Genomic DNA, 26,573 nt, shown 5'->3' on the forward strand with positions numbered 1-26,573 from the left:
TCGATACCCTTATACAGTGCGAACGTAAAGGTTGGAATAAATTCATTTAAAATTCAGGGGTATGTTCAAAAAAAAAACGCTCGGACATGTCGATTTTTATTTTTAACTGCGGGTTTTCTTACTATAATTTTATGTATACAGGGTGGCCCAAAAATAAGTTACGGTCATCAACGTAATTTTTTTAAATGTAAACACCTATTTTTTATTTTAGATTTAGGTTCTACATCAAATTCTAAGTACATTTCATGTACCATGTCCTATACCTAAACTCGACCGTTGACGGTTGAACACAATAAAAGGCTATTTTTGGAAGAGTTATTTATATCAAGCAAGAATACATAAAAATATTTTAATTAATTTATTAAGTGTTGAAAATGGCTGCCACGAACCTCTTGGCAATATCCCAGTCGATGCTGAAATTCTTGTAAAACATTATCGATAACAGAAGGTTCTATCAATCTTATTTCTTCCGTTATTCTAATTTTTAAGTCTTCAATGTTGTTTGGCCGATTAACATAAACTTTGGACTTAAGATACCCCCACAAAAAAAAATCTAAAGGAGTCAGATCCGGCGATCTGGCCGGCCATTCAATTGCACCCCTCCGACCAATCCAACGTCCAGGGAAAACGGTATCCAGGTTCTGGCGCACGGGACGAGTGTAATGGGCTGGAGCTCCATCTTGCTGATATCAATTATCTAATATATCCGGGTCTTCTGGATCGGGGTATAAAGTGGCAAGGCATGGAACCAAGTCATTTTCTAAAAACTCTAAATACCTCTCACCATTCAAGTATCCTTCAAAGAAAAAGGGCCCTATAACCCTGTTTTCAATCACCCCCGCCCAAACATTTACTTTTTGAGGGACTTGGCTGTGGCACTCGGCAGTTTTGCCGGTTTACACTACCATGAAGACAAAACGTTGCCTCATCAGAAAATACAATTTTTTTTGAAAATTGTGGATTAGCATGGCACAAGTCCATAAGTCTCTCACAAAATTCTAAACGCCTATCTGGGTCATCTTCATTTAGTTCATGAACCAATTGAACTTTGTAAGGGTGCCATTTATTTATACCTAAATACTTAACGACGGATGTCTGGGATATCTGATTTTCTAACGCAATATTGCGAGTCGTTTTTTGGCAACTGCCAGCAAAACATTTAGTTGCTTCTCTTCTGATATACTTGACCGACCTTTCGTATAATTATCCCTGACATGACCCAAATTCCGATATTTCTGTTCTATTTTACTGACAGTACTTTGAGATATACGTGGCCTATCAGGATACTTGGCATGATAAATTTCACAGACTTCCATCTAAGTGCGCATCCTGTTTCCATAACCAATCATCATCAAAATCTCTATTCGCTCTCGCTCACTAAGACGTACCATTTTTTGAAATTTTAATTTTATCTTTTGATAAACTTAACACAAGCAAAAATTTGCTTAGGCATCTAAATCAAACTAAATTCACTCAAAATTATTTGATGTCAACAAATTGTGACAAGTTAACAATCAAAAACACCAACCACAAATGTAAATAACCAAACAATAACTGATAGGTTGCTTGATATAAATAACTCTTCCAAAAATAGCCTTTTATTGTGTTCAATCGTCAACGGTCGAGTTTAGGTATAGGACATGGTACATGAAATGTACTTAGAATTTGATGTAGAACCTAAATCTAAAATAAAAAATAGGTGTTTATATTTAAAAAAATTACGTTGATGACCGTAACTTATTTTTGGGCCACCCTGTATACATAAAATTATAGTAAGAAAACCCGCAGTTAAAAATAAAAATCGACATGTCCGAGCGTTTTTTTTTGAACATACCCCTGAATTTTAAATGAATTTATTCCAACCTTTACGTTCGCACTGTATAATAAATCTAATAGAGTCTGTTAGTCCCAATCATCAAAAATAATAATCAAAAATAGCGTCAGACACGTTATAGATATAGAAAATAAGTACTGAAAAACTGACCAGATAATGGAGGACATCCCTGAAAAATTAATTATAAAAGAGGATGATGATGAAAGTGATGCTAGCTCTGACAAGTTAAAGGATTTGGAAGAAGAACACATTGATCCTGATTCTGAAACAATGACAATTTTTTTGTGTTTATTGTTTTTTGTTTATTAGTATAAATTGAAGTTATGTTTACTTCAAATCGTGTTAAGAAGAAATTTTCTGAGTCCATTAATATAGGTGTATAAAATCAATCGTTTTTGTTCTTGGTTATAAAAATTAAAAAAAAAAAACTAGGTAAGTAGAAAGTGAAAAGGTAAAATATTTAATATTTTTTGAAATAAGTTTTTTACAGTATTTATGACCTTCTTCCCCGTTTCGTCGCGGTTACAGTTACCACAGATGAATAGTACTAGGGTTTCACATAATTGTTTTTTTTTTTTTTTTTAATTAAACTAAAACTCACCTAAACGTCTCCTTAACGACCAACTTGCATAACTCGGGCATACTCAACGTGTCCAAACAATTCGAGTACAAATTGTGGAAATTCACCTCGATCGAGGCCCGTTTCATCACCAGATACTGCGACAGCCACGGGTAAAAGTCCTCCGCGATCAGATCCCTCAACTCTTCGCACTTCGTCTTCAGGTTCAGCTGACTCAAATTGTTGAAAATGAACGCGATCTTGTCCTGTAGGGCTTCGGGGGGCGCGATCGTTTTCTCCTCCTTCTCGGTGGCCACCAGCAGGGTGTCGATGTTGGTCGCGTTCGCGATCGAGGGGCGACTGCCCAAAGTGCTCGCGGGCGTCGGGTTCGTTTTGCTCGACACGTTGCTGCCGACGGTCGAGGCCCCTTTGTAGGCCTGCGCGGCCACGTTCGCGTTCTGAGGGGCCAACATGGCCGCCAGACTGGCGGGGAGTACGGGGCCCTCCGGTTTTGTGGGCGGTTCCATCGACTGCAGACCGTATTCGACGTATTCTTGTAGGTGTTGCGGGAAGTCGCTGGAAAGTGGGCAGTTGTTTGTTTGTTAAAGGAACGTTCCACGTATGTTTTAAAACAAAAATTGACCAAATCGGACTATTGGAGGCAAAGCAATTGATCAAATTACTCCTGAATGTCCGATAAGGAATGTTGACCCACACAAAAACCAGCAAATGTTCTAGTGCATAGAAATGCTTGATTTCTTCAACATAATTTAAAAAAACATTCCAGGCACATTTTAAAGCAAAAATCAACTAAATCGGACCATTAGAAGCAAAGTTATTGACCAATTTACCCTGGGATATCCGATAAGACAATATGCCACACAAAAACCTGGATTAAAAATGTTCTAGTGCCTGGAAAAGCTTCATTTTTTCAATGAAAGTTAAAGGAAGGTCCCAGGTACGTTTCAATATAAAAATCAAACAAATCGGACCTAAATTAAAATTTTTCTAGTGAATGGAAATGCTTGATTTCTTAAATGAATGTTAAAGAAACGTTCCAAGTATGTTTTAAAACAAAAATCAACCAAATCGGACTATTTGAAGCAAAGCAATTTGACCAAATTACCCCTGAATGTCCGATAAGGAATCTTGACCTACACAAAAACCAGCATTCAAAATGTTCTAGTGCATGGAAATTCTTGATTTCTTTAACAAAAATTAAAGAAATGTTGCAGGTACGTTTTAAAACAAAAATCAATAAATTCAAACCATTGGAAGCCAAGTTATTTACCACAGAATGTCCGACAAGGCAACATACCTAACAAAAAGCTGGATTAAAAATGTTCTAGTGCATGGAAATCCTAGATTTCTTCAACGGAAGTATAAGAAACGTTCCAGGCACATTCTAAAATAAAAATCAACCAAATCGGACAATTAGAAGCAATGCTATTGACTAATTTACCTTTGAATGTCAGATATGGCAACATGCCACAGAAATACCTAGGTTAAAAATCTTCCAGTGCATGGAATTGCATGATTTCTTCAACATAGTTTAAAGAAACATTCCAAGTACGTTTTAAAACGAAAATCAACTAAATCGTACGATTGGAAGCAAAATTATTCGCCAATTTACCCTGGGATGTCTGATAAGGCAACATTCCAAATAAATACTTGAATTAAAAATCTTCTAGTGCATGGAAATTCTTGATTTCTTCAACGGAAGTATAAGAAACGTTCCAGGCACATTTTAAAATAAAAATCAACCAAATCGGACAATTGGAAGCAATGCTATTGACCAATTTACCTTTGGATGTCAGATATGGCAACATGCCACAGAAAAACCTGGATTAAAAATCTTCCAGTGCATAGAATTGCTTGAGTTCTTCAACAGAGTTTAAAAAAACATCCCAAGCACATTTTAAAACAAAAATCAACTAAATCGTACGATTGGAAGCAAAATTATTCGCCAATTTACCCTGGGATGTCTGATAAGAGCAGCATTCCAAATAAAAACCTGGATTAAAAATCCTCTAGTGCATGGAAATTCTCGATTTCTTTAATTGAAGTATAAGAAACGTTTCAGGCACATTTTAAAATAAAAATTAATCAAATCGAACGATTGGAAGCAATGCTATTGACCAATTTACCTTTGGATGTCAGATATGGCAACATGCCACAGAAAAACCTGGATTAAAAATCTTCCAGTGCATAGAATTGCTTGAGTTCTTCAACAGAGTATAAAGAAACATCCCAAGCACATTTTAAAACAAAAATCAACTAAATCGTACGATTGGAAGCAAAATTATTCGCCAATTTACCCTGGAGTGTCTGATAAGGCAGCATTCCAAATAAATACTTGAATTAAAAATCTTCTAGTGCATGGAAATTCTTGATTTCTTCAACGGAAGTATAAGAAACGTTCCAGGCACATTTTAAAATAAAAATCAACCAAATCGGACAATTGTAAGCAATGCTATTGACCAAATTTACCTTTGGATGTCAGATATGGCAACATGCCACAGAAAAACCTGGATTAAAAATCTTCCAGTGCATAGAATTGCTTGAGTTCTTCAACAGAGTTTAAGGAAACATCCCAAGCACATTTTAAAACAAAAATCAACTAAATCGTACGATTGGAAGCAAAATTATTCGCCAATTTACCCTGGAGTGTCTGATAAGGCAGCATTCCAAATAAATACTTGAATTAAAAATCTTCTAGTGCATGGAAATTCTTGATTTCTTCAACGGAAGTATAAGAAACGTTCCAGGCACATTTTAAAATAAAAATCAACCAAATCGGACAATTGTAAGCAATGCTATTGACCAAATTTACCTTTGGATGTCAGATATGGCAACATGCCACAGAAAAACCTGGATTAAAAATCTTCCAGTGCATAGAATTGCTTGAGTTCTTCAACAGAGTTTAAGGAAACATCCCAAGCACATTTTAAAACAAAAATCAACTAAATCGTACGATTGGAAGCAAAGTTATTCACCAATTGACCCTGGGATGTCTGATAAGAGCAGCATTCCAAATAAAAACCTGGATTAAAAATCCTCTAGTGCATGGAAATTCTCGATTTCTTTAATGGAAGTATAAGAAACGTTTCAGGCACATTTTAAAATAAAAATTAATCAAATCGAACGATTGGAAGCAATGCTATTGACCAATTTACCTTTGGATGTCAGATATGGCAACATGCCACAGAAAAACCTGGATTAAAAATCTTCTAGTGCGCGGGATGCTTGATTTCTTCAATGAAAGTTAAACGAATGTTTCAGGCAACATTTTCTAACAAAAATCAACTAAATTGGACCATTCGAAGCAAAGTTATTGACCAATTTACCCAGGAATGTCCAATAAGGCAATACGCCACACAAAAACCTGGATTAAAAATGTTCTAGTGCCTGGAAAAGCTTCATTTTTTCAATGAAAGTTAAAGGAAGGTCCCAGGTACGTTTCAATATAAAAATCAAGCAAATCGGACTAGCGGAAGCAAAGCTATTGACCAATTTACCCCTGGATATCCGATAAGGCCGACAAAAAACCCAGAATTAAAAATGTTCTAGTGCCTAGAAATACTTCACTTCTTTAATAAAAGTTAAAAAAACGTCCTGGGTACAATTTAAAGTAAAAATCTATAAAACCCGATCATTGGAAGCAAAGTTATTGAGCAATTTACCCTGGGATGCTTGGTCTGAAAGTTTCAACACTTTTCCTCAGTAAAAACTCTTTTCTCAGATTTTACCGCTGTTCCATTTAAAAATTCCTTTTGAAAATGCCCTGACGACAACCGATACACGCGCAAAAATTAACATAAAAATCTACTCACGTAAAATGTGGAATTCCCCTGACGTGCTCACAGTACTTGTGGTACTCCTTCAGCCTGCTCTTGAACCGGTCCAAAGCGGCGATACCGAAATAATACATTTTCGATCCCTCGGGCTTCTTCAGGGCGTCCAGGACGCACCTGAGCGCCATCCCCAGCGTGACGTAATTCGCGTAAATGCCCCGCTCGATGATGCCGCCGAAAAGTTGCGCGGTGATGTGCAGCTCCTTGTCCGGGTACTGAGGGAAGAACTTGTATTCCTCGAACAGACTGCGTAGCATGCAATTGAACACCTCCTTCTCCCGTTTGCTGGAAGAGTCCTGGAAGCGTTTTAGCATGTTGAGGACCTCGTCGATGGACAGGGTCGGGTTCGGGGGATGGTTGTAGATCCGTTGGAAGTAGTTGTTCGCCTCGTCTTCGATCTCTTTGGAAATGTGAGTTTGGGCTTCGAGCATCACCGTGTAGTCCAACACTCGGGCCTTTTCCATGCCGCTCGGTTGGCCTTTAACGGGGTAAATTTAAGTCCTGTTAGTTGCCAATTTTGCGCAATATTAAATAATTTAATATTACATATACAGATCAAGACACGATGTAATCCGGGAACATTCAGGAAATTATCTGTTTCAGCAGGTTCAAATGATGGTTCCTTTAAATCCAGTCTCAGGAAAGTAGCGTGATAAAGGCTGATGATGTCCAGATGAGCGAAATAGGTCTAACTCTTACTGAGTTTTGTTATTTAATTTTAAGAAGGTGGGCCTATTTGGGAATAATTGACTAATTCTTGGCGACTAAGTTATTACCCTAGTCCTAACTATCTAAATAGTTAACCCAAAGAGACGGTTTTACCCTCAAATCCATCCTCAGGACCCCCACTGTATTGTTGTAAAAAAATTATGAAGATATGTCAAGTGGTTCATGAGTTATGGCCAAATATGTCAGTGAAAGAATAAAAAAATCTTGATGTTGCAATATGGGTTTCAAACCCTCAAAAATTGACTCTAATTTAAAAATATGTCCATGTCAATGTTTTACGGGAGAAAAATGAGTTAGAATTGCTATAAATAAGTTTCCTGAACCAAAAATGCAAATTTAAAAAAATCGATATTTAGGTCAAAATTTGCAGGGCATACCCCATGGAAATTCCCCAAAAAATGGTTTTAATTTTTTTTTGGAAAATCTTTAGGACTTAGAGAAAATTGTTTTAACAAAAGTTGTTGGGCTTAAAAAGATTTACCATTTTCAAAATAGTTCACGTTTTTATCTATGACCATGCTCAACAAAATTGAGGAAAACCGATTTTCATATTGTTCCCATTTTCTCTGAAACTATAAGGAAAATTGGTGTTTTTACTTTTGCATTAGATTCCATGCAAGGGTGCCTTGAAAAAAGCTAGAATACCTTTTTGCCCTAAATGGCATATTAAAAAAGCTATGGAAGATTTTTGAAAAACAGTCCAATTTTTGAGCCAGAAAATTTCGAAAAATTAAAATTTTGCAAAAATGAAAAAACAAAATGATCATGAGGTAGAGCATTAAATTGGCATCAAAAAAGCCTTATAAGACTTTTTTCTAACATTAATACTAAAGGTACAAAAAAAAAATATTTGGAAAAAAAATTCAACAATGAAAATGATGCCTTAACAAAAAGTGTAATGTAACTACCCAAATCCTTAACCTAGAAACGCGTTTTTGCCCTCAAATCCATCCTTAAGAACCCCATTATATTACTGTAAAAAAATTATGAAAATATGTCAACTAGTTTCCGAGTTATGACCAAAAATGTCAGTTAAAGAATAAAAATCTTGATGTTCCAATATGGGTTTCTTTTGGATCTTGGTTAACAAAATTGCTTATAACTCAAAGAGTTTTTGAGGTACAAGAAACGTTCGTATATGAAAATTTTGTGAAAGAAAGGCCTTTTCTTTGACTAAAGATTTTTTAAGAAAATTCCAATTATTACATGAAGAATATTCCCAAGAAGTGTGAAAATTTGTTGAGAATATTAAGAAAAATGACGCCTCAACAAAAAGTGTCCTAACTCTCCACATTCTCAATCTAGAAACACGTTTCTACCCTCAAATCCATCCTCAAGAATCCTACTATAATGCTGTGAACCGGATATATTCCAGGACCATTCACGGAATGATCAGTTTCACTAGCGACTAGCTTATAGCCACGATTCTTCCGTCAAATCCAGCTAAAGGGAATGTACCCTGATAAAATCTCTGTTTGAGGACATATCTGTTGAAATGATGATGTCCAGATGGGCGAAACAGGTGTACTTTCAATACCGAGTTTTGTTATTTAATTATAAGAAGGTGGGCCTATTTGGGAATAATTGACTAATTCTTGGCGACTAAGTTATTACCCTAGTCCTAACTATCTAAATAGTTAACCCAAAGAGACGGTTTTACCCTCAAATCCATCATCAGGACCCCCACTGTATTGTTGTAAAAAAATTATGAAGATATGTCAAGTGGTTCCTGAGTTATGCCCAAAAATGTCAGTGAAAGAATAAAAAAATCTTGAGGTTGCAATATGGGTTTCAAATCCTCAAAAATTGACTCTAATTTAAAAATATGTCCATGTCAATGTTTTACGAGAGAAAAATGAGTTAGAATTGCTATAAATAAGTTTCCTAAACCAAGAATGCAAATTTTAAAAAATCGATTTTTAGGTCAAAATTTGCAGGGGATACCCCATGGAAATTCCCCAAAAAATGGTTTTAATTTTTTTTTGGAAAATCTTTAGGACTTAAGAGAAAATTGTTTTAACAAAAGTTGTTGGGCTTAAAAAGATTTACCAATTTCAAAATAGCTCACGTTTTTATCTATGACCATGCTCAAGAAAATTGAGGAAAACCGATTTTCATATTGTTCCAATTTTCTCTGAAACTATAAGGAAAATTGGTGTTTTTACTTTTGCATTAGATTTCATGCAAGGGTGCCTTGAAAAAAGCTAGAATACCTTTTTGCCCTAAATGGCATATTAAAAAAGCTATGGAAGATTTTTGAAAAACAGTCCAATTTTTGAGGCAGAAAATTTCGAAAAATTAAAATTTTGCAAAAATGAAAAAACAAAATTACCATGAGGTAGAGCATTAAATTGGCATCAAAAAAGCCTTATAAGACTTTTTTCTAACATTAATACTAAAGGTACAAAAAAAAATATTTGGAAAAAAAATTTCAACAATGAAAATGATGACTTAACAAAAAGTGTAATTTAACTACCCAAATCCTTAACCTAGAAACGCGTTTTTGCCCTTAAATCCATCCTCAAGAACCTCATTATATTACTGTAAAAAAATTATGAAAATATGTCAAGTAGTTCCCGAGTTATGGCCAAAAATGTCAGTTAAAGAATAAAAATCTTGATGTTCCAATATGGGTTTCTTTTGGACCTTGGTTGACAAAATTGCTTATAACTCAAAGAGTTTTTGAGGTACAAGAAACGTTCGTATAAGAAAATATTGCCAAACAAAAGACTTTCCTTTGAATAAAGTCGTTTTAAGAAAATTCCAATGATTACATGAAAAATATTCCCAAGAAGTGTGAACATTTGCTGAGAATATTAAGAAAAATGACGCCTCAACAAAAAGTGTCCTAACTACCCAAATTCTTTACCTAGAAACACGTTTTCACCCTCAAATCGATCCTTAAGAACCCTGCTATATTGCCGTGAAAAAATTATGAAAATATGTCAAGTGGTTCTTGAGTTACGTCCAAAAATGTCCGCAAATGAACAAAAATCACTAAATTTCTCAAAGCGTTCAATTTTGTGCATTTTAGACAATTGAGGTAATTATTTTCCCTCTTTCAGGCATTTTGGAGTCAATTTCCTTCTCTCATAACATCAGAACAGTTTTTTTCTATTGCTTCCAGGTAGTTGAATTAAATTTCTAGAAAAAATCTTGGGAAAAGGGAAAAAACGAATCCGACTGCCTGGAATGACCAAAAAACGACTCCGACTACCTGGAAAACTGTTTCTCTCCATAACACCTTTATTCTCTAAAATTTACACACACACACCATCGACCTTTTAAGTCCAGAAAAACCTCCTGGAATAAACTTACCGATCCGGGATAAGTTTCCCATCTGATTCACCCCCAGAACCAACGAGGTACTGGTACCGACCGCGCCCTGGTGCTGCATAGGGATGATCGGGAAGGGGCTGTTTGAAGCCCCGCTCATTAATCTCGATGGGGAGCCGGGGGTGGGAACCAGAGGGCCCAACCCTCCTTGCAAGTTAAACGTGTTGTTCGGACCTACGATGTTGATTTTGACAAAAAAAGGTGGTTGTTTAATGGAAGAAGGGGTTTTTTCTGAGGGTTTAATTGAATAAAAAAGGCCGTTTTAGGGGTGCATTTGCTTTTATTGTGTTTAGCTAAATAATCCACAGAATTCCAGGGATTCCAGTATGTCACTGGTATTTTAGTCAATATTTAGGGTTCCACACTCTTTTTTCTTTGTATGCGGTAAAAAACATTTAAATTCCAGAATTTTCCACTATGCCAGTGGTATTTTAGTCAATATTTGAACGTCCATACTCTTTTTCCCTAAAATGATAATCCAAGTATTAAAAAGTACTGCAGATCAGTCGCATAAGTAGTTTCTTTGATTGTTATTGTCAGAACTGCAGGTATTTCAGCATAAAAGTGCAGAAAAGTGTAAAAACTCATCATAAAGTAGAAAATTAATTAAGTTCATGATTAAGGGGCAAAAACTCACCTCTTTTTGGGTACAGTGGGGATAAATCATTAAAATTCCATTATGTAGATCATAGTTAGTGAATTTCCGGGCATCCATACTCAATTTTCTTAAAATAATGATTCCAATACTAAAAAGTAGATTTAGGGCCAAAAAGTCACAATTTTTTTGTCAAATGGATGAAAAATCATTGAAAACTGCAGGATTTCCAATGTATCAGTCCTAATTAATTCATTATCATGTATCCATATTCGTTTTCCCTAAAATAATGGTTCAAATATTAAAATATACTCCAAACTATTTGCTATAATTATTTTTTTTATGGCAAACATCAGAACTGCAGGTATTTCAGCATGAAAATGCAGACAAGTGTGAAAAATCATCATAGAATGAAAATGTAATTAAATTCAATGGTTCTGAGGTTGAAAACTCACCATTCTTGTGCTAAATTAGTAAGAAACATTCAAAATTCCTGGATTTTTAGTAAGACAGTCCTGATTTAGTTAATTTTCATGTATCCACACTCGTTTTCCCTAAAATAATGGTTCAAATATTAAAATGTACTCCAAACTATTTGCTATAATGAATTTTTTCATGGCAAACATCAGAACTGCAGGTATTTCAGCATAAAAACGCAGACAAGTGTAAAAACTCATCATAAAGTAGAAAATTAATTAAGTTCATGATTTAGGGGCAAAAACTCACCTCTTTTTGGGTCCATTTATTAAAAATAGGCGATAAATTATTAAAATTCCAGTATGTAGATCCCAGTTAGTGAATTTCGGGGCATCCATACTCAATTTCCTTAAAATAATGATTCCAATAGTAAAAAGTAGATTTAGGGCCAAAAAGTCACAGTTTTTTTGCCAAAAAGGTAAAAAATCATTGACATCTACAGGATTTCCAATGTATCAGTTCTAATTAATTAATTATCATGTATCCATATTCGTTTTCCCTAAAACAATGGTTCAAATATTAAAATGTACTCCAAACTATTTGCTATAATTAATTTTTTCATGGCAAACATCAGAACTGCAGGTATTTCAGCATGAAAATGCAGACAAGTGTGAAAAATCATCATAGAATGAAAATTTAATTAAATTCAATGGTTCTGAGGTTGAAAACTCACCATTCTTGTGCTAAATTAGTAAGAAACATTCAAAATTCCTGGATTTTTAGTAAGACAGTCCTGTTTTAGTTCATTTTCAGGTATCTACACTCGTTTTCCCTAAAATAATGGTTCAAATATTAAAATGTACTCCAAACTATTTGCTATAATTAATTTTTTCATGGCAAACATCAGAACTGCAGGTATTTCAGCATGAAAATGCAGACAAGTGTGAAAAATCATCATAGAATGAAAATTTAATTAAATTCAATGGTTCTGAGGTTGAAAACTCACCATTCTTGTGCTAAATTAGTAAGAAACATTCAAAATTCCTGGATTTTTAGTAAGACAGTCCTGTTTTAGTTCATTTTCAAGTATCTACACTCGTTTTCCCTAAAATAATGTTTCAAATATTAAAATCTACTCCAAACTATTTGTTATAATTATTTTTTTTATGGCAAACATCAGAACTGCAGGTATTTCAGCATGAAAATGCAGACAAGTGTGAAAAATCATCATAGAATGGAAATTTAATTAAATTTAATGGTTCTATGGTAGAAAACTCACCATTTCCGTGCTAAATTAGTAAGAAACATTCAAAATTCCTGGATTTCCAGTAAGTCAGTCCTGATTTAGTTCATTTTCAGGTATCCACGCTCGTTTTCCCTAAAATAATGGTTCAAATATTAAAATATACTCCAGACTATTTGCTAAGTGTGAAAAATCATCATAGAGTGGAAATTTAATTAAATTCAATAGTTCTGAGGTTGAAAACTCACCATTTCCATGCTAAATTGGTCAAAAACCTCTAAAATCCCGGGATCCCTGTGCTATTTGTCTAATTTCCATCCAGAGTGTCCATACTCCCTAAAAATAACCATTTCAAAATTAAAATACATCCAAGACTTGGCTGTTATGTCAATATTTAATAAGAGCGGTCAGAACTGCAGGTATTTCAGCATGAAAATGCAGACAAGTGTGAAAAATCATCATAGAGTGGAAATTTAATTAAGCCTGTGGTTTTAGTATCGAAAACTCACCATTTTGTATCCTTTTTCTTAGACGAGAGTGCAGAAAGACAAAATTCTAGAGTTTCCAATGCATGGAGGTTAATTTGACCTAAAATTAAAATTTTAAGGTTAAAATATGCCCGAAACTCATGTATAGTGTCGATATTTAATGAGAACGGTCAGAACTGCAGGTATTTCAGCATAAAAGTGCAGAAAAAGTGTGAATTATCATCATAAAAAGTGCATTTAGACAAACAGGATTTTTTTCAAAGTTAAAACTTACCAGTTTTGGACGTTTGAGTGGTCCAAATCTATGAAAAAAACTGGTCGGTTTTGTGCCTAAAAAATATATTATTAATATGCTGATAAAATCATTTAATATAAATTAATGCAAGAACTACACAGGATTCTTGATATATTACTAAGTTACTTACCTCATAAATGAGCAGGGAAAAAATGATGGGGACTTATAGACACTACACTATCCGTGAAGGAAAAACAAATTTTGTCTTTACAATTTTAATTAATTGTGCTGTTTAAAGTAAAAGGAAAATTAGGGAATTTCCTCTAAAGTTGCATCGAAAGATATTTTAAAATGAGTAAAATTTTACATGAACTTGGTCAAAATAGGAACAATTTCCAATAAATATAGTAAATTTTGCCAAAAAAAAAAAACAAGAATTTTGTATTAGCTTTGACTAATACAATTATTCCAGAGTATTTGAGGCACTTATTTATGTTTTCCAGGGATTAGAAATTATTATTATTTTATTCCAGGTATTTGACTTAATTTTAAATTTAATTCTGGATATTCATTAATTTTTTCCAGGACATTTAAGGTAGTTATGATATGTTCCAGGGATTTGAAGATATCTTTAAGTTGATCCCACCAGACGAGACGGTTTTTAAGGTTAAATTTTGTATTCATCATTGTATTCCAGGATATCAGAGGTAATTTTCTTCATGTCTTCCAGGAATGTCAAATAATTTGAATATAAGTTTTTTATTCAAAATAAGTAGAATTTCATACGAATTGCGTCAAAATAAATATAGTTTTAAGGGATTGTGTCATTTTCTTTACCGGAAAAAGGAGAATTTGGAACTAAGTCTGACATAGGGATAAATTGACAAAAAAAAAAATTCATGGAATTTGACATATACACGTTCGGCGGTTGGAAAATTTCGAATATGATTTTTGCGTAATGTGTAAGAAGGAGACGGAGTAGAGCGAGAACATACTTGACTCCACCCTGGGCGGCTATCGCGTCGTCGTTGCGCTTATCAGTCCGGTTAAAGTTCGGTTACAATTCCTCGCATACCTATGTTAAAATATGTCAAGTGATTCCTGAGTTATGGCAAAAATGTCAGTTCAAGAATAGAAATCTTGGTGTTCCAATATTGGCCTGCTTTGGACCTTGCTAAACAAAATTGCCTATAACTCAGTGAGTTTTTGAGGCACAACAAACGTTCGTATATGAAAATATTGAGAAAAAAACGCTTTTTCTTTGACTAAAATCCTTTTGAGAAAATTCCAATTGTTTCATGGAAAATATTTCCAAAAAAAGTGAAAATTTTAACACATTTTACCCTCAAATCCATCCCCATGAACCGTGCTATATTGCTGTGAAAAATTCATGAAAATATGTCAAGTGGTTCCTGAGTTATGGCCAAAAATGTCAGTTCAAGAATAGAAATCTTGGTGTTCCAATATTGGCCTGCTTTGGACCTTGCTAAACAAAATTGCCTATAACTCAGTGAGTTTTTGAGGCACAACAAACGTTCGTATATGAAAATATTGAGAAAAAAACGCTTTTTCTTTGACTAAAATCCTTTTGAGAAAATTCCAATTGTTTCATGGAAAATATTTCCAAAAAAAGTGAAAATTTTAACACATTTTACCCTCAAATCCATCCCCATGAACCGTGCTATATTGCTGTGAAAAATTCATGAAAATATGTCAAGTGGTTCCTGAGTTATGGCCAAAAATGTCAGTTCAAGAATAGAAATCTTGATTTTCCAATATTGGCCTGCTTTGGACCTTGCTAAACAAAATTGCCTATAACTCGGTGAGTTTTTGAGGCACAACAAACGTTCGTATACGAAAATATTGAGAAAAAACGTTTTTTCTTTGACTAAAATCCTTTTGAGAAAATTCCAATTATTTCATAGAAAATATTCCAAAAAAAAGTGAAAATTTAAACACATTTTTACCCTCAAATCCATGCCCAAGAACCCTGCTATATTGCTGTGAAAAATTTATGAAAATATGTTAAGTGGTTCCTGAGTTATGGTCAAAAATGTCAGTTCAAGAATAGAAATCTTGATGTTCCAATATTGGTCTGTTTTGGACCTTGCTAAACAATATTTCCTATAACTCAGTGAGTTTTTGAGGCACAACAAACGTTCGTATATGAAAATATTGAGAAAAAAACGCTTTTTCTTTGAATAAAATCCTTTTGCGGAAATTCCAATTATTTCATTGAAAATATTCCCAAAAAAAGTGAAAATTTAAACACATTTTACCATCAAATCCATCCCCATGAACCCTGCTATATTGCTGTGAAAAATTTATGGAAATATGTCAAGTGATTCCCGAGTTATGGTCAAAAATGTCAGTTCAAGAATAGAAATCTTGATGTTCCAATATTGGTCTGTTTTGGACCTTGCTAAACAAAATTGCCTATAACTCGGTGAGTTTTTGAGGCACAACAAACGTTTGTATATGAAAATATTGAGAAAAAAACGCTTTTTCTTTGAATAAAATCCTTTTGCGGAAATTCCAATTATTTCATTGAAAATATTCCCAAAAAAAGTGAAAATTTAAACACATTTTACCATCAAATCCATCCCCAAGAACTCTGCTATATTGCTGTGAAAAATTCATGAAAATATGTCAAGTGGTTCCTGAGTTATGGCCAAAAATGTCAGTTCAAGAATAGAAATCTTGATTTTCCAATATTGGCCTGCTTTGGACCTTGCTAAACAAAATTGCCTATAACTCGGTGAGTTTTTGAGGCACAACAAACGTTTGTATATGAAAATATTGAGAAAAAAACGCTTTTTCTTTGACTAAAATCCTTTTGCGGAAATTTCAATTATTTCATGGAAAATATTTCCAAAAAAAGTGAAAATTTAAACACATTTTACCATCAAATCCATCCCCAAGAACTCTGCTATATTGCTGTGAAAAATTCATGAAAATATGTCAAGTGGTTCCTGAGTTATGGCCAAAAATGTCAGTTCAAGAATAGAAATCTTGATTTTCCAATATTGGCCTGCTTTGGACCTTGCTAAACAAAATTGCCTATAACTCGGTGAGTTTTTGAGGCACAACAAACGTTTGTATATGAAAATATTGAGAAAAAAACGCTTTTTCTTTGACTAAAATCCTTTTGCGGAAATTTCAATTATTTCATGGAAAATATTTCCAAAAAAAGTGAAAATTTAAACACATTTTACCATCAAATCCATCCCCAAGAACTCTGCTATATTGCTGTGAAAAATTCATGAAAATATGTCAAGTGGTTCCTGAGTTATGGCCAAAAATGTCAGTTCAAGAATAGAAATCTTGATTTTCCAATATTGGCCTGCTTTGGACCTTGCTAAACAAAATTGCCTATAACTCGGTGAGTTTTTGAGGCACAACAAACGTTCGTATACGAAAATATTGAGAAAAAACGTTTTTTCTTTGACTAAAATCCTTTTGAGAAAATTCCAATTATTTCATAGAAAATATTCCAAAAAAAAGTGAAAATTTAAACACATTTTTACCCTCAAATCCATGCCCAAGAACCCTGCTATATTGCTGTGAAAAATTTATGAAAATATGTTAAGTGGTTCCTGAGTTATGGTCAAAAATGTCAGTTCAAGAATAGAAATCTTGATGTTCCAATATTGGTCTGTTTTGGACCTTGCTAAACAATATTTCCTATAACTCAGTGAGTTTTTGAGGCACAACAAACGTTCGTATATGAAAATATTGAGAAAAAAACGCTTTTTCTTTGAATAAAATCCTTTTGCGGAAATTCCAATTATTTCATTGAAAATATTCCCAAAAAAAGTGAAAATTTAAACACATTTTACCATCAAATCCATCCCCAAGAACTCTGCTATATTGCTGTGAAAAATTCATGAAAATATGTCAAGTGGTTCCTGAGTTATGGCCAAAAATGTCAGTTCAAGAATAGAAATCTTGATTTTCCAATATTGGCCTGCTTTGGACCTTGCTAAACAAAATTGCCTATAACTCGGTGAGTTTTTGAGGCACAACAAACGTTTGTATATGAAAATATTGAGAAAAAAACGCTTTTTCTTTGACTAAAATCCTTTTGCGGAAATTTCAATTATTTCATGGAAAATATTTCCAAAAAAAGTGAAAATTTAAACACATTTTACCATCAAATCCATCCCCAAGAACTCTGCTATATTGCTGTGAAAAATTCATGAAAATATGTCAAGTGGTTCCTGAGTTATGGCCAAAAATGTCAGTTCAAGAATAGAAATCTTGATGTTCCAATATTGGTCTGTTTTGGACCTTGCTAAACAAAATTGCCTATAACTCGGTGAGTTTTTGAGGCACAACAAACGTTTGTATATGAAAATATTGAGAAAAAAACGCTTTTTCTTTGACTGAAATCCTTTTGCGGAAATTCCAATTATTTCATTGAAAATATTCCCAAAAAAAGTGAAAATTTAAACACATTTTACCATCAAATCCATCCCCATGAACCCTGCTATATTGCTGTGAAAAATTTATGGAAATATGTCAAGTGATTCCCGAGTTATGGTCAAAAATGTCAGTTCAAGAATAGAAATCTTGATGTTCCAATATTGGTCTGCTTTGGACCTTGCTAAACAAAATTGCCTATAACTCGGTGAGTTTTTGAGGCACAACAAACGTTCGTATACGAAAATATTGAGAAAAAACGTTTTTTCTTTGACTAAAATCCTTTTGAGAAAATTCCAATTATTTCATAGAAAATATTTCAAAAAAAAGTGAAAATTTAAACACATTTTTACCCTCAAATCCATGCCCAAGAACCCTGCTATATTGCTGTGAAAAATTTATGAAAATATGTTAAGTGGTTCCTGAGTTATGGTCAAAAATGTCAGTTCAAGAATAGAAATCTTGATGTTCCAATATTGGTCTGTTTTGGACCTTGCTAAACAATATTTCCTATAACTCAGTGAGTTTTTGAGGCACAACAAACGTTCGTATATGAAAATATTGAGAAAAAAACGCTTTTTCTTTGAATAAAATCCTTTTGCGGAAATTCCAATTATTTCATTGAAAATATTCCCAAAAAAAGTGAAAATTTAAACACATTTTACCATCAAATCCATCCCCAAGAACTCTGCTATATTGCTGTGAAAAATTCATGAAAATATGTCAAGTGGTTCCTGAGTTATGGCCAAAAATGTCAGTTCAAGAATAGAAATCTTGGTGTTCCGATATTGGTCCGCTTTGGACCTTGCTAAACAAAATTGCCTATAACTCGGTGAGTTTTTGAGGTACAACAAACGTTCGTATATGAACATATTACGAAAGAAAATCCTTTTTTTTTTAAGACTAAAACGGGTGCAGGAGCCATAATGATCCCAAACCATTCATTACCATAAATCTTTAGAAAATTGGGATTAATTTTTCGAGAATTGATTTTAAAGAGGTTAAATTTCATGAATTTCAAAGGCATTTTCCTAACAATTATTGAAATAATAGGTAAACTTTTAAATACTTTTCTTTGGTCCTTTCATGAGGATTTTAAAGTTGATTGGACCTTCCAGGCAGACTAATAAGGAAAAACATACTTTGAAATTAAAATTGTTTCAGGGGATCCCGAGTAAACCAATAAAAAGTTTATTTTGATGAATTTTCAAGAACCTACTTGAGGATTCCCCAAAAAGGCATCTTTCCAGAATATCATTTAAAAAAAAATCAACTATTGCCTCAAAACAATAACTGTAACTGCTCGGAAGAGCAAAACTATTACTAATAAAATTTTCAGCTGGCTACAGAAGAAATAAATTCGACAATGCCTGAGAAGAAGTAAATCTGTAGAAAGTGCCTGTAACTACTAAGAAATTAAAGAGTTATGGAAATTTCCTTATAAAATTGCCTATAGTAGACTTAAAAAATGCTCTCAACTGAAGACAAAGAGAGTATTCAATATCCAAAACTGCTGATTTGATATAATACGTTTTAGTATTTAAGCAACCGTTAAACAAAACGTAGTTCTGTACCAAGAACATAACTCTTACGATTAAATCACAATTAGCAAAAGGGTGCAAATACGTCATCCAAAACTTACCGGCCAAAGTCATATAGGACAAATTACTTATTTCATTCGCTCAAATATTGAGCGTATGAGAGAGTATTTTTTAAATCAATTTTTACTATAAGTGACGTAATACCCAACAAAATAAGTAACTCATTATAAAATTTATAATATGCTTAATAATATCTATAAAAGGGCTACACATTTGTAACATTTTTAAATTTATCGAATCAAGGCTCATTGCATTAGATTTAATTGTGTGTAAGATAGTATGAATTACCTTTGGTGTGGTCATTAATTAAAAAACTAAACTGAGTTTCAGAACTAAAATGACTATCATTATAAAATTGTGTTTTTTATTATTTGTTGACTTGAAAGATTTAATAAATTGTAAATTGGTTTTTCTTTTTAGCGGACTTCATATTATCTATTGGTCAATTTTTAAGTTTTGTTTCAACTCGCCTAATTTAATAACTTAAAGGAGTAATTTTGAAAATCATAAAGTTCGGTGGCGGTTTACCAATTTTGATATTTTTAAAAAGAGTACATTTTGTCAAGGGGGTTTGGAGGGAAAAAATCGTAATCTACATCTTGGTCGCCTGATGTCGACAGTTCTCTCTGGTAGCAATATTTAAGGTAGCCCTCCGGTTAACCGTGTATTTTTCGGTTTTGATATTTTGTCATTTACTTTTTGATGTTGAATTTATGGCTATTAAAATAGATAACACTTTAATTAGTCACTAGTAATTCTTTGAGAGGAAATCCGAGGTACGCGGGTTGTCTTTCTCAAGAAAGTTAGTGAGCAAGCACTCTCACGGCGTAAAACTCTCTGCAAATACGAAAAAAGTCATTAAAACTTACCGGCCAAAGTCATATTGGACAAATTGGTGCCCAAATTGGCCAACTGGTCGACTCCGGCGTGTCCATACAACTGTCCCGCGAACAGCGACGGATTCAAACCGGCGTCCAGACCCGGACGGTTCCTCATCAGCGCGTTTCCGCTGTTCTGTTGTTGTTGTTGCTGCTGCTGCTGCTGCTGTTGTTGTCGCGTCTTTAACACCATGGAACAATTGTTGATGACACTGAGGATCGCGTCGTGACACTCCGGACTGACGTTCGTGACGCACCGTTGCAGACAGACGATCAGGGTGGTCAGGGTTTCGATTGGGAGCGGTACCGGTTTGGTTAAAGGATCCTCCTAAGAATTATGGAGGAGTTACTTGATTATTTAGTACACTGTGTAGCAGGAGGAAAACCCCAATTATATTTATCAGTATCAACAGTATCAATTACAAACACTAACTAAGTTACGGTTATTTTTTATTGCATAGATCATCGTTTGTCTATGAGTCAATATTAGAACGCATTTAATATTATTATTTCATCCAATAAAATCACAAATAGAACAAGTCTACAGTTCTATACAGCGTGGTCCAGTTTAAACGTCGTTAATTTTAATACGTGATAGAGAATTTAAAAAGAAATAAGACTTATTATAACATTTTTCTCATAAATGATGAATAACAAAGATACAGGGTGTTAAAGTTAAGAATAATTATTTTTTTATTTACCATAACTATTAAACCACCAGCTTAATTTTAATTAAATTTCGCAGGCAAGTTATTGTTGTTAATTACTGATGAAGCCAATTTTGAAAAAAAATTGCCAGTGGCGTAACATACTTGAAGGGACTTGGTCCTTTTTTGTCTCAAATCTGTGAGGTGATAAGAAGTCAACTGTTAGATTCTCCATTTAATTTGAAAAAAAAAGTTACTCTTGCGAAATTATTATTTAAGGCACTGTTTTTAAAATATCTTAATTTAATTGTTCAGAAATACCTGCTAAAATGTTGCAAAAATTTATAAAAAAAGGAAATTGCGCTTGAGTTTGTCAAAAAGTTAAATAAAAAAGATGATCAAAAGTTACCTTAAGTCATTATTTCATTTTACAGGTTTAATTTAAAATTGAAGACTAATTTTCTTTTTTTTTTCAAAGTTTTTGCAGCATTTTAACTGGCATTTCTGTATTTTAAAAAGAGTGCCTTAAATCAAAATTTTGCAAGAGTAACTTTTTTTTTCAAATATAATGGAGAACCTAACAGTTGAATTCTTATAAAAATTATTTTTTCACCTCGCAGATTTCAGACAAAGAAGGACCAAATCCCTCCGTATGTTACGCCAATGGCAATTTTTTTTTCTAAATTGGCTTCATCAGTAATTGGCAATTCGATACAATGACCTGCATGCGAAATTTAATTAAAATTGAGCCGGTAGTTTAAAAGTTATGATAAAAAAATTAAAAATTATTCTTAACTTTAACACCCTGATCTATTTCTTTTTAAATTCTCTATCACGCATTAAAATTAATGACGTTTAAACTGGACCACCCTGTATAGTGTGCCTATTTAAGTTGGCAACATATGGGAAACTTTTTTGTTATTAGTTTTACAAAAATTCTGCATGGTCCAAAGCCTAAAATGCATTAATCAAACAACAAATTTTAATAGTCGTATATGAGGTTTGTCAAAAAATGTGAATTTTTCTCAAGAGTAAAGTACCTTTATTTTTGACAATACCGAAAATTGTTATAAAGAGAAGCTGGTTAGAACTAAAAACGATGTTCAAATATGCAATTACATCTTGGTACTTAAAACATATTTTTCACAACTTTTTCTCTAAATTTCCTAGGGATACCGAACATTTATATTTTTTATTTATTACTCAAGTGATAACCTTTCAGATACTTGAGTCCTCTGGATGCAAAAACGGATAAATCCACTTTTTGTCATTTTAGCGCAAACCTATAATACTATTAAAGTTGCCTCTATGTCTACTATGCAATATTTAAAAAGTTTCAAACTCGGTTATATCACGCTTAAAAATGCCATTTAAGCTCCTACTAAATTTCAAAACCAAATATATTTTAAGCTAAATGACATTTAAACAAAGGTAAATCCATTGCGCTGCAAATTCAGATGTATCCCAACCGTGTCGCTTCGCGTACACGCACAAGCAAATCAAAACAAGTTAAATCCATTTTGGCGGTTTAATACTGTTTATATTTCTTTTTTTTGCAGTCAGTTGTTCTGAAAATTTGATTGAAGTAGTACCTACGTATTTAGTGTGATTTGAAATTAGTAGTATTTAAGTGTTAATTAATGGTTTGCATATTAATTATTTTTACAAAGAAAACTCATAATGAGCGCTCCTGAGGAAAGAACACCCAGTAAAGCACGGAAAGTCTTGAGGCAGTGTAAAAACTGGAAAAGACATGCTGCTACCGAAAAGAGGTATGTTTCTTTTAAATGTGTATGATATTCGTTGCTAAGTTTACGTTTTTTGTTTCATAGATATTCAGCTACTGCTCCGCCAAGATTTCCTTTATGTTCTCACAACACACCTTTATACAAGTGCTCCTTATTAACAAATGCTGATATTGCAGCTTTCCATAAATCTTTCTGTGCTTCTGACAAAAAAACAATACAAGATTGTTTTATTATAAAGCACTGTACTATTAAGCAAGTTAAAAGACGAAGAGCTTCAAAAGATTTAAGAGCCCGAAACGCGTTTTTCCACTATTTTATACCTAAAAAACTTTCCAAGGAATGTGTACCTGTCTGTAAAAATACCTTTTTGCAAGCCCTAAATCTAGGACATAATAGAGTCAATGGTGTATTAAGTCGATTTTTTAAAACAGGACAAATGCCTTTAGAATCCCAAGGTGGTGATTTAGATCCCGAGTCAAAGACAAGAATTAAAAAAAAAAAAAAGAAATGATCATAAACTTTAGTAAGTCTTTCTCTGTTATAGAAAAAGTCACTATTGTCGAGACAGAAGTGAAAGGCAGCACCTGGCTAGCAACTTGACCATTAAAAAAATGTGGAATCAATTATCAAGTTTTGAAGACCACCGGGTTAAAGAATCTTTTTTTAGATCCCTATTTAATACCAAATTCAATTTCGGATTTAAGGCGCCTCAAACAGACGTCTGCTCACGTTGCTTGGAGTATAAATTCAAAATTTCAAATACGAAAGACCAACATGAAAAACAGAACCTTATTGCGCAGAGTAGGCTCCATAAATTAAAATCTAAAGCATTTTTCCAATTGCTGCAAGAAGAGCGTCCAGGGTTATTAACAATAATCAATAATTAACAAAAATCCTGTCGATCGGTAAAAAACGAAATCAAACGCCTAAAAAAACCATAAATCATCTGGAGCCGATGGGATATCTTCGAGGTTGTTAGTCTTTTTGCCTGATTCAGCCTTAAATGCTTTAGTTTCTGCCATAAACAACTCTTTGCATATTGGCATTTTTCCTTCATGTTTAAAGGAGGCAGTGATTATCCCTCTTCATAAGGGTGGAGATTTGGATCAGCCTTGTAATTTCCGTCCCATTTCTATTTTGTCTACCCTCTCTAAGATAGTTGAAAAACTAGCAAAAAGCAGAATTTTGTCCTTTTTACATCATAATGGCATTTTGTCTGCAAATCAGTTTGGATTTCAAGCCGGTAAAGGGACTCATGATGCTGTTTTTAGCTTTTTGGAGAGTGTGTCCTTGAATTCTGGAGTCATTGGCGGCAGTGTTTTGTGATCTATCCAAAGCATTTGACTGTGTGGATTATGGAATACTGTTATCTAAGCTCGATAAATATGGTTTTAGGGGCGTAGCGTTGCGATGGCTTGAGTCCTATCTATCAAATCGTACTCAGAAGGTTACAGTGTCTTGGCGTTTGTCTGCTTCTAGATCCCTAAAATGCGGCGTTCCCCAGGGTTCAGTGTTGGGACCACTGTTATTTTTACTGTATGTGGATGACTTGAGTTCATTGAAACTGCAGGGCAACGTGGTTCAGTTTGCTGATGATACCACCATACTATGGAGCCATAAAAATTCTGATTATATTAAGACTTGTTTCCTTGAAGACCTTCAGATTTTATCAGGGTGGTGTGCTTCTAACAGGCTCGTGTTTAATCTAAGAAAGACGTCTATTATGGGGTTTAAGTGCGATTTTCAGGGTCTGATGTTTGACGAAAATTCCCTCTTGCAGAATAAAGAGTGCTGCAGGTTCCTAGGAATTACCATTGATGGTCACCTTCGGTTTGAAGATCATATTTTACATTTAGCTGGGAAATTATCTTCTCGATGTTTTGCAGTAAGAATGGCAAAACAAGAGCTGGGAGGAGTGGTTGCACGTTCAGTGTACTTTTCACTTATAGAATCTCATATTCGGTATGGCTTGCCTTTTTGGGGTTTAACCAATAAGGGGCTACTTAACATTGTCTTTGTTATTCAAAAAAAACGCAGTTAGATACCTGTGTTCTGCTAAGTTAAGAGATTCTTGCAAACCCCTCTTCATTTCTGAAAAAATCCTAACTCTTTTTTCACTCTTTACCTTAGAAACAGCTGCTCTTATTCACAAAATTCCCAAACTACCCTCTGACACTGGCCATTTGACTCGTCGTGTAAATGATGTTCCCCTACCTATTCCTACAACTTCCCTTACCAAAAACTCTTTATTTACAATCATGTTCCTCTATGTGTCAGACATATATGGGATGTTAAGAGATTTAAATAAGAATTAAAGACGCTTTTATTGGCTAAGGCATATTATAACCTGAATGACTTTTTGAATGATAGGTTTTAACCTTGGACATGTTGGAAAGTTTTTTTTTTGCTTTTTTCCTCTCTAGTTTTGTCAACAAGTTTACCTTTATTTAGTAATTGATTGTTTTATTTAGTTATCTTTAATTCAAGTATGTTCAAAAAGTTTTGTCTTCTTGTGTTTAATTTTGTTCATTGTTTTGTCAATTTTTGATATTGTATTTTTGTTTTGTTTTTTTAGCTTGTAGGATGCCGAACACAAGATTATTCTTACATAATATAGCACAATTTCTTTCTTTCTTTCTTTCTTTCAATGTCATACGATTGTGAAAAAAATTTAGTGCAAAGGGGGACAAAATAAGAACCTAACAATGATCACCATGGTATCGGTTTGGTTTCAAGGTGCTTCAGATCACATTCAATCGGTAGAGTTAATATTCCCAGTGGCGGGCCACTCATACATACCACCTGACCGGGTTTTCGCAAATATTAAGAAGAGGGTACGCAAGGAGGAGACCATTATTATTCTAGAGAAGTACCATGAAATATTTGAGGAATTTGGTACCGTGCAAATTCTGGAAACAGACTGGAAGGTTTTTGATTGGCAGGAACAAGTCAAACTTAACATAAAATCGACTTCGTCACTACATTTTAAAATAAATTCATTGAGAGCCATTTTATAGACAGTCCGTTAGTAAAGCACAAGGTATATGCAAAAAAGGAAAAACACTGATGATTGTTAATCCTTCTGTAATGAACATAGGTTGTCCTACTTAAAAGCCATAAAAAATTAAAAATGTTGACAAACTCCTCATCGGACACTTCGGCGCAAACTGGAAGGAAGAAGCAGATATTTTAGGACTTCGGTACTAAAAAGATGTTTTAAACAGAGTTGGTAACTTAACTGAAGAACAAGAAGAAATGGTCCAGGAAGAAGAAGTCCTGTGTGAGCCTCAAGAAGACGACAATAGATTTGTATATTACATTTTAAGAAAACATTCCAACTAATATTATTATTTGATTTTTTGGAAAAATTTGTCAATTTGACACGTTTTTTTGATTAAGGATTATTTTTAAGTTTATCTTTGTTATTAAAAAAAAAATTTCTTAAAGAAATAATGTATCTCATTAAACAGTACTTTAAAATTCAAAAACAGATAAATCCTGGCCTAAGTTTCAAAATTAGTTATATCCACAGCATTTTTTTAAATAAGTGTTTAAAATTAAGAAAAAAATCATTATTTCTTTGCTATATTTTATTAGGAACCCACTTTTCCATCATCACTTTTCCACCAACATCACCTTTCGGTTGGTCCAATATTAGGCCAATAATATTGTTTATAAATAAATGGCAGTTTTTTGCAATTATCTCAGGTTTATTAGAAAGTGATATGTTTGGTTTTGCATCTAGAGGACTCACTTAATATCTGTCTTGTAACACTTTTGAGATGCATTTAAATGACTTATCCCATAATAATCAATTGTTGTAATAACTTTAGCACACATTATTAGCTCCTTCAATTCGCTAATCCCTCCGCCCTCTCTTTCAATACAGGAAATTATTCTATCATAAATTCAATACTCGGCCGAATATTCTGAACCGATTCTGTAATGATTCTTTCCAAATAAGCAACATCTGTAAATGGCGTTTGA

General features: G+C 33.6%; 1 protein-coding gene and 2 long non-coding RNA genes across 3 annotated transcripts in view; all 3 read right to left on the bottom strand.

Moving 5' to 3' along the window:
• Positions 1-26,573, bottom strand: part of LOC126747431 (CCR4-NOT transcription complex subunit 1) — a 108,797-nt gene that overhangs the window by 59,509 nt on the left and 22,715 nt on the right. The window contains exons 8-11 of the mRNA XM_050456068.1: positions 20,183-20,519; positions 10,295-10,486; positions 6,227-6,725; positions 2,436-2,969 (exon numbers count right to left, since the gene is read on the bottom strand). Coding sequence (XP_050312025.1) covers positions 2,436-2,969; positions 6,227-6,725; positions 10,295-10,486; positions 20,183-20,519 — 1,562 coding nt within the window. The remainder of the gene's footprint in view (positions 1-2,435; positions 2,970-6,226; positions 6,726-10,294; positions 10,487-20,182; positions 20,520-26,573) is intronic.
• LOC126747445 (uncharacterized) lies at positions 10,513-13,769 on the bottom strand. The gene is made up of 6 exons (XR_007664204.1): positions 13,330-13,769; positions 13,077-13,155; positions 12,816-12,903; positions 12,604-12,702; positions 10,950-11,188; positions 10,513-10,777 (listed from the first exon to the last, which is right to left on the bottom strand). It is a non-coding gene; the product is annotated as an uncharacterized LOC126747445 (long non-coding RNA).
• LOC126747446 (uncharacterized) lies at positions 11,362-12,418 on the bottom strand. Its single transcript, XR_007664205.1, has 4 exons — positions 12,331-12,418; positions 12,058-12,156; positions 11,634-11,883; positions 11,362-11,461 (listed from the first exon to the last, which is right to left on the bottom strand). It is a non-coding gene; the product is annotated as an uncharacterized LOC126747446 (long non-coding RNA).

This window comes from Anthonomus grandis, chromosome 19 (genome assembly GCF_022605725.1).
Source record: "Anthonomus grandis grandis chromosome 19, icAntGran1.3, whole genome shotgun sequence".
Classification (NCBI taxonomy): Eukaryota; Metazoa; Arthropoda; class Insecta; order Coleoptera; family Curculionidae; genus Anthonomus; species Anthonomus grandis.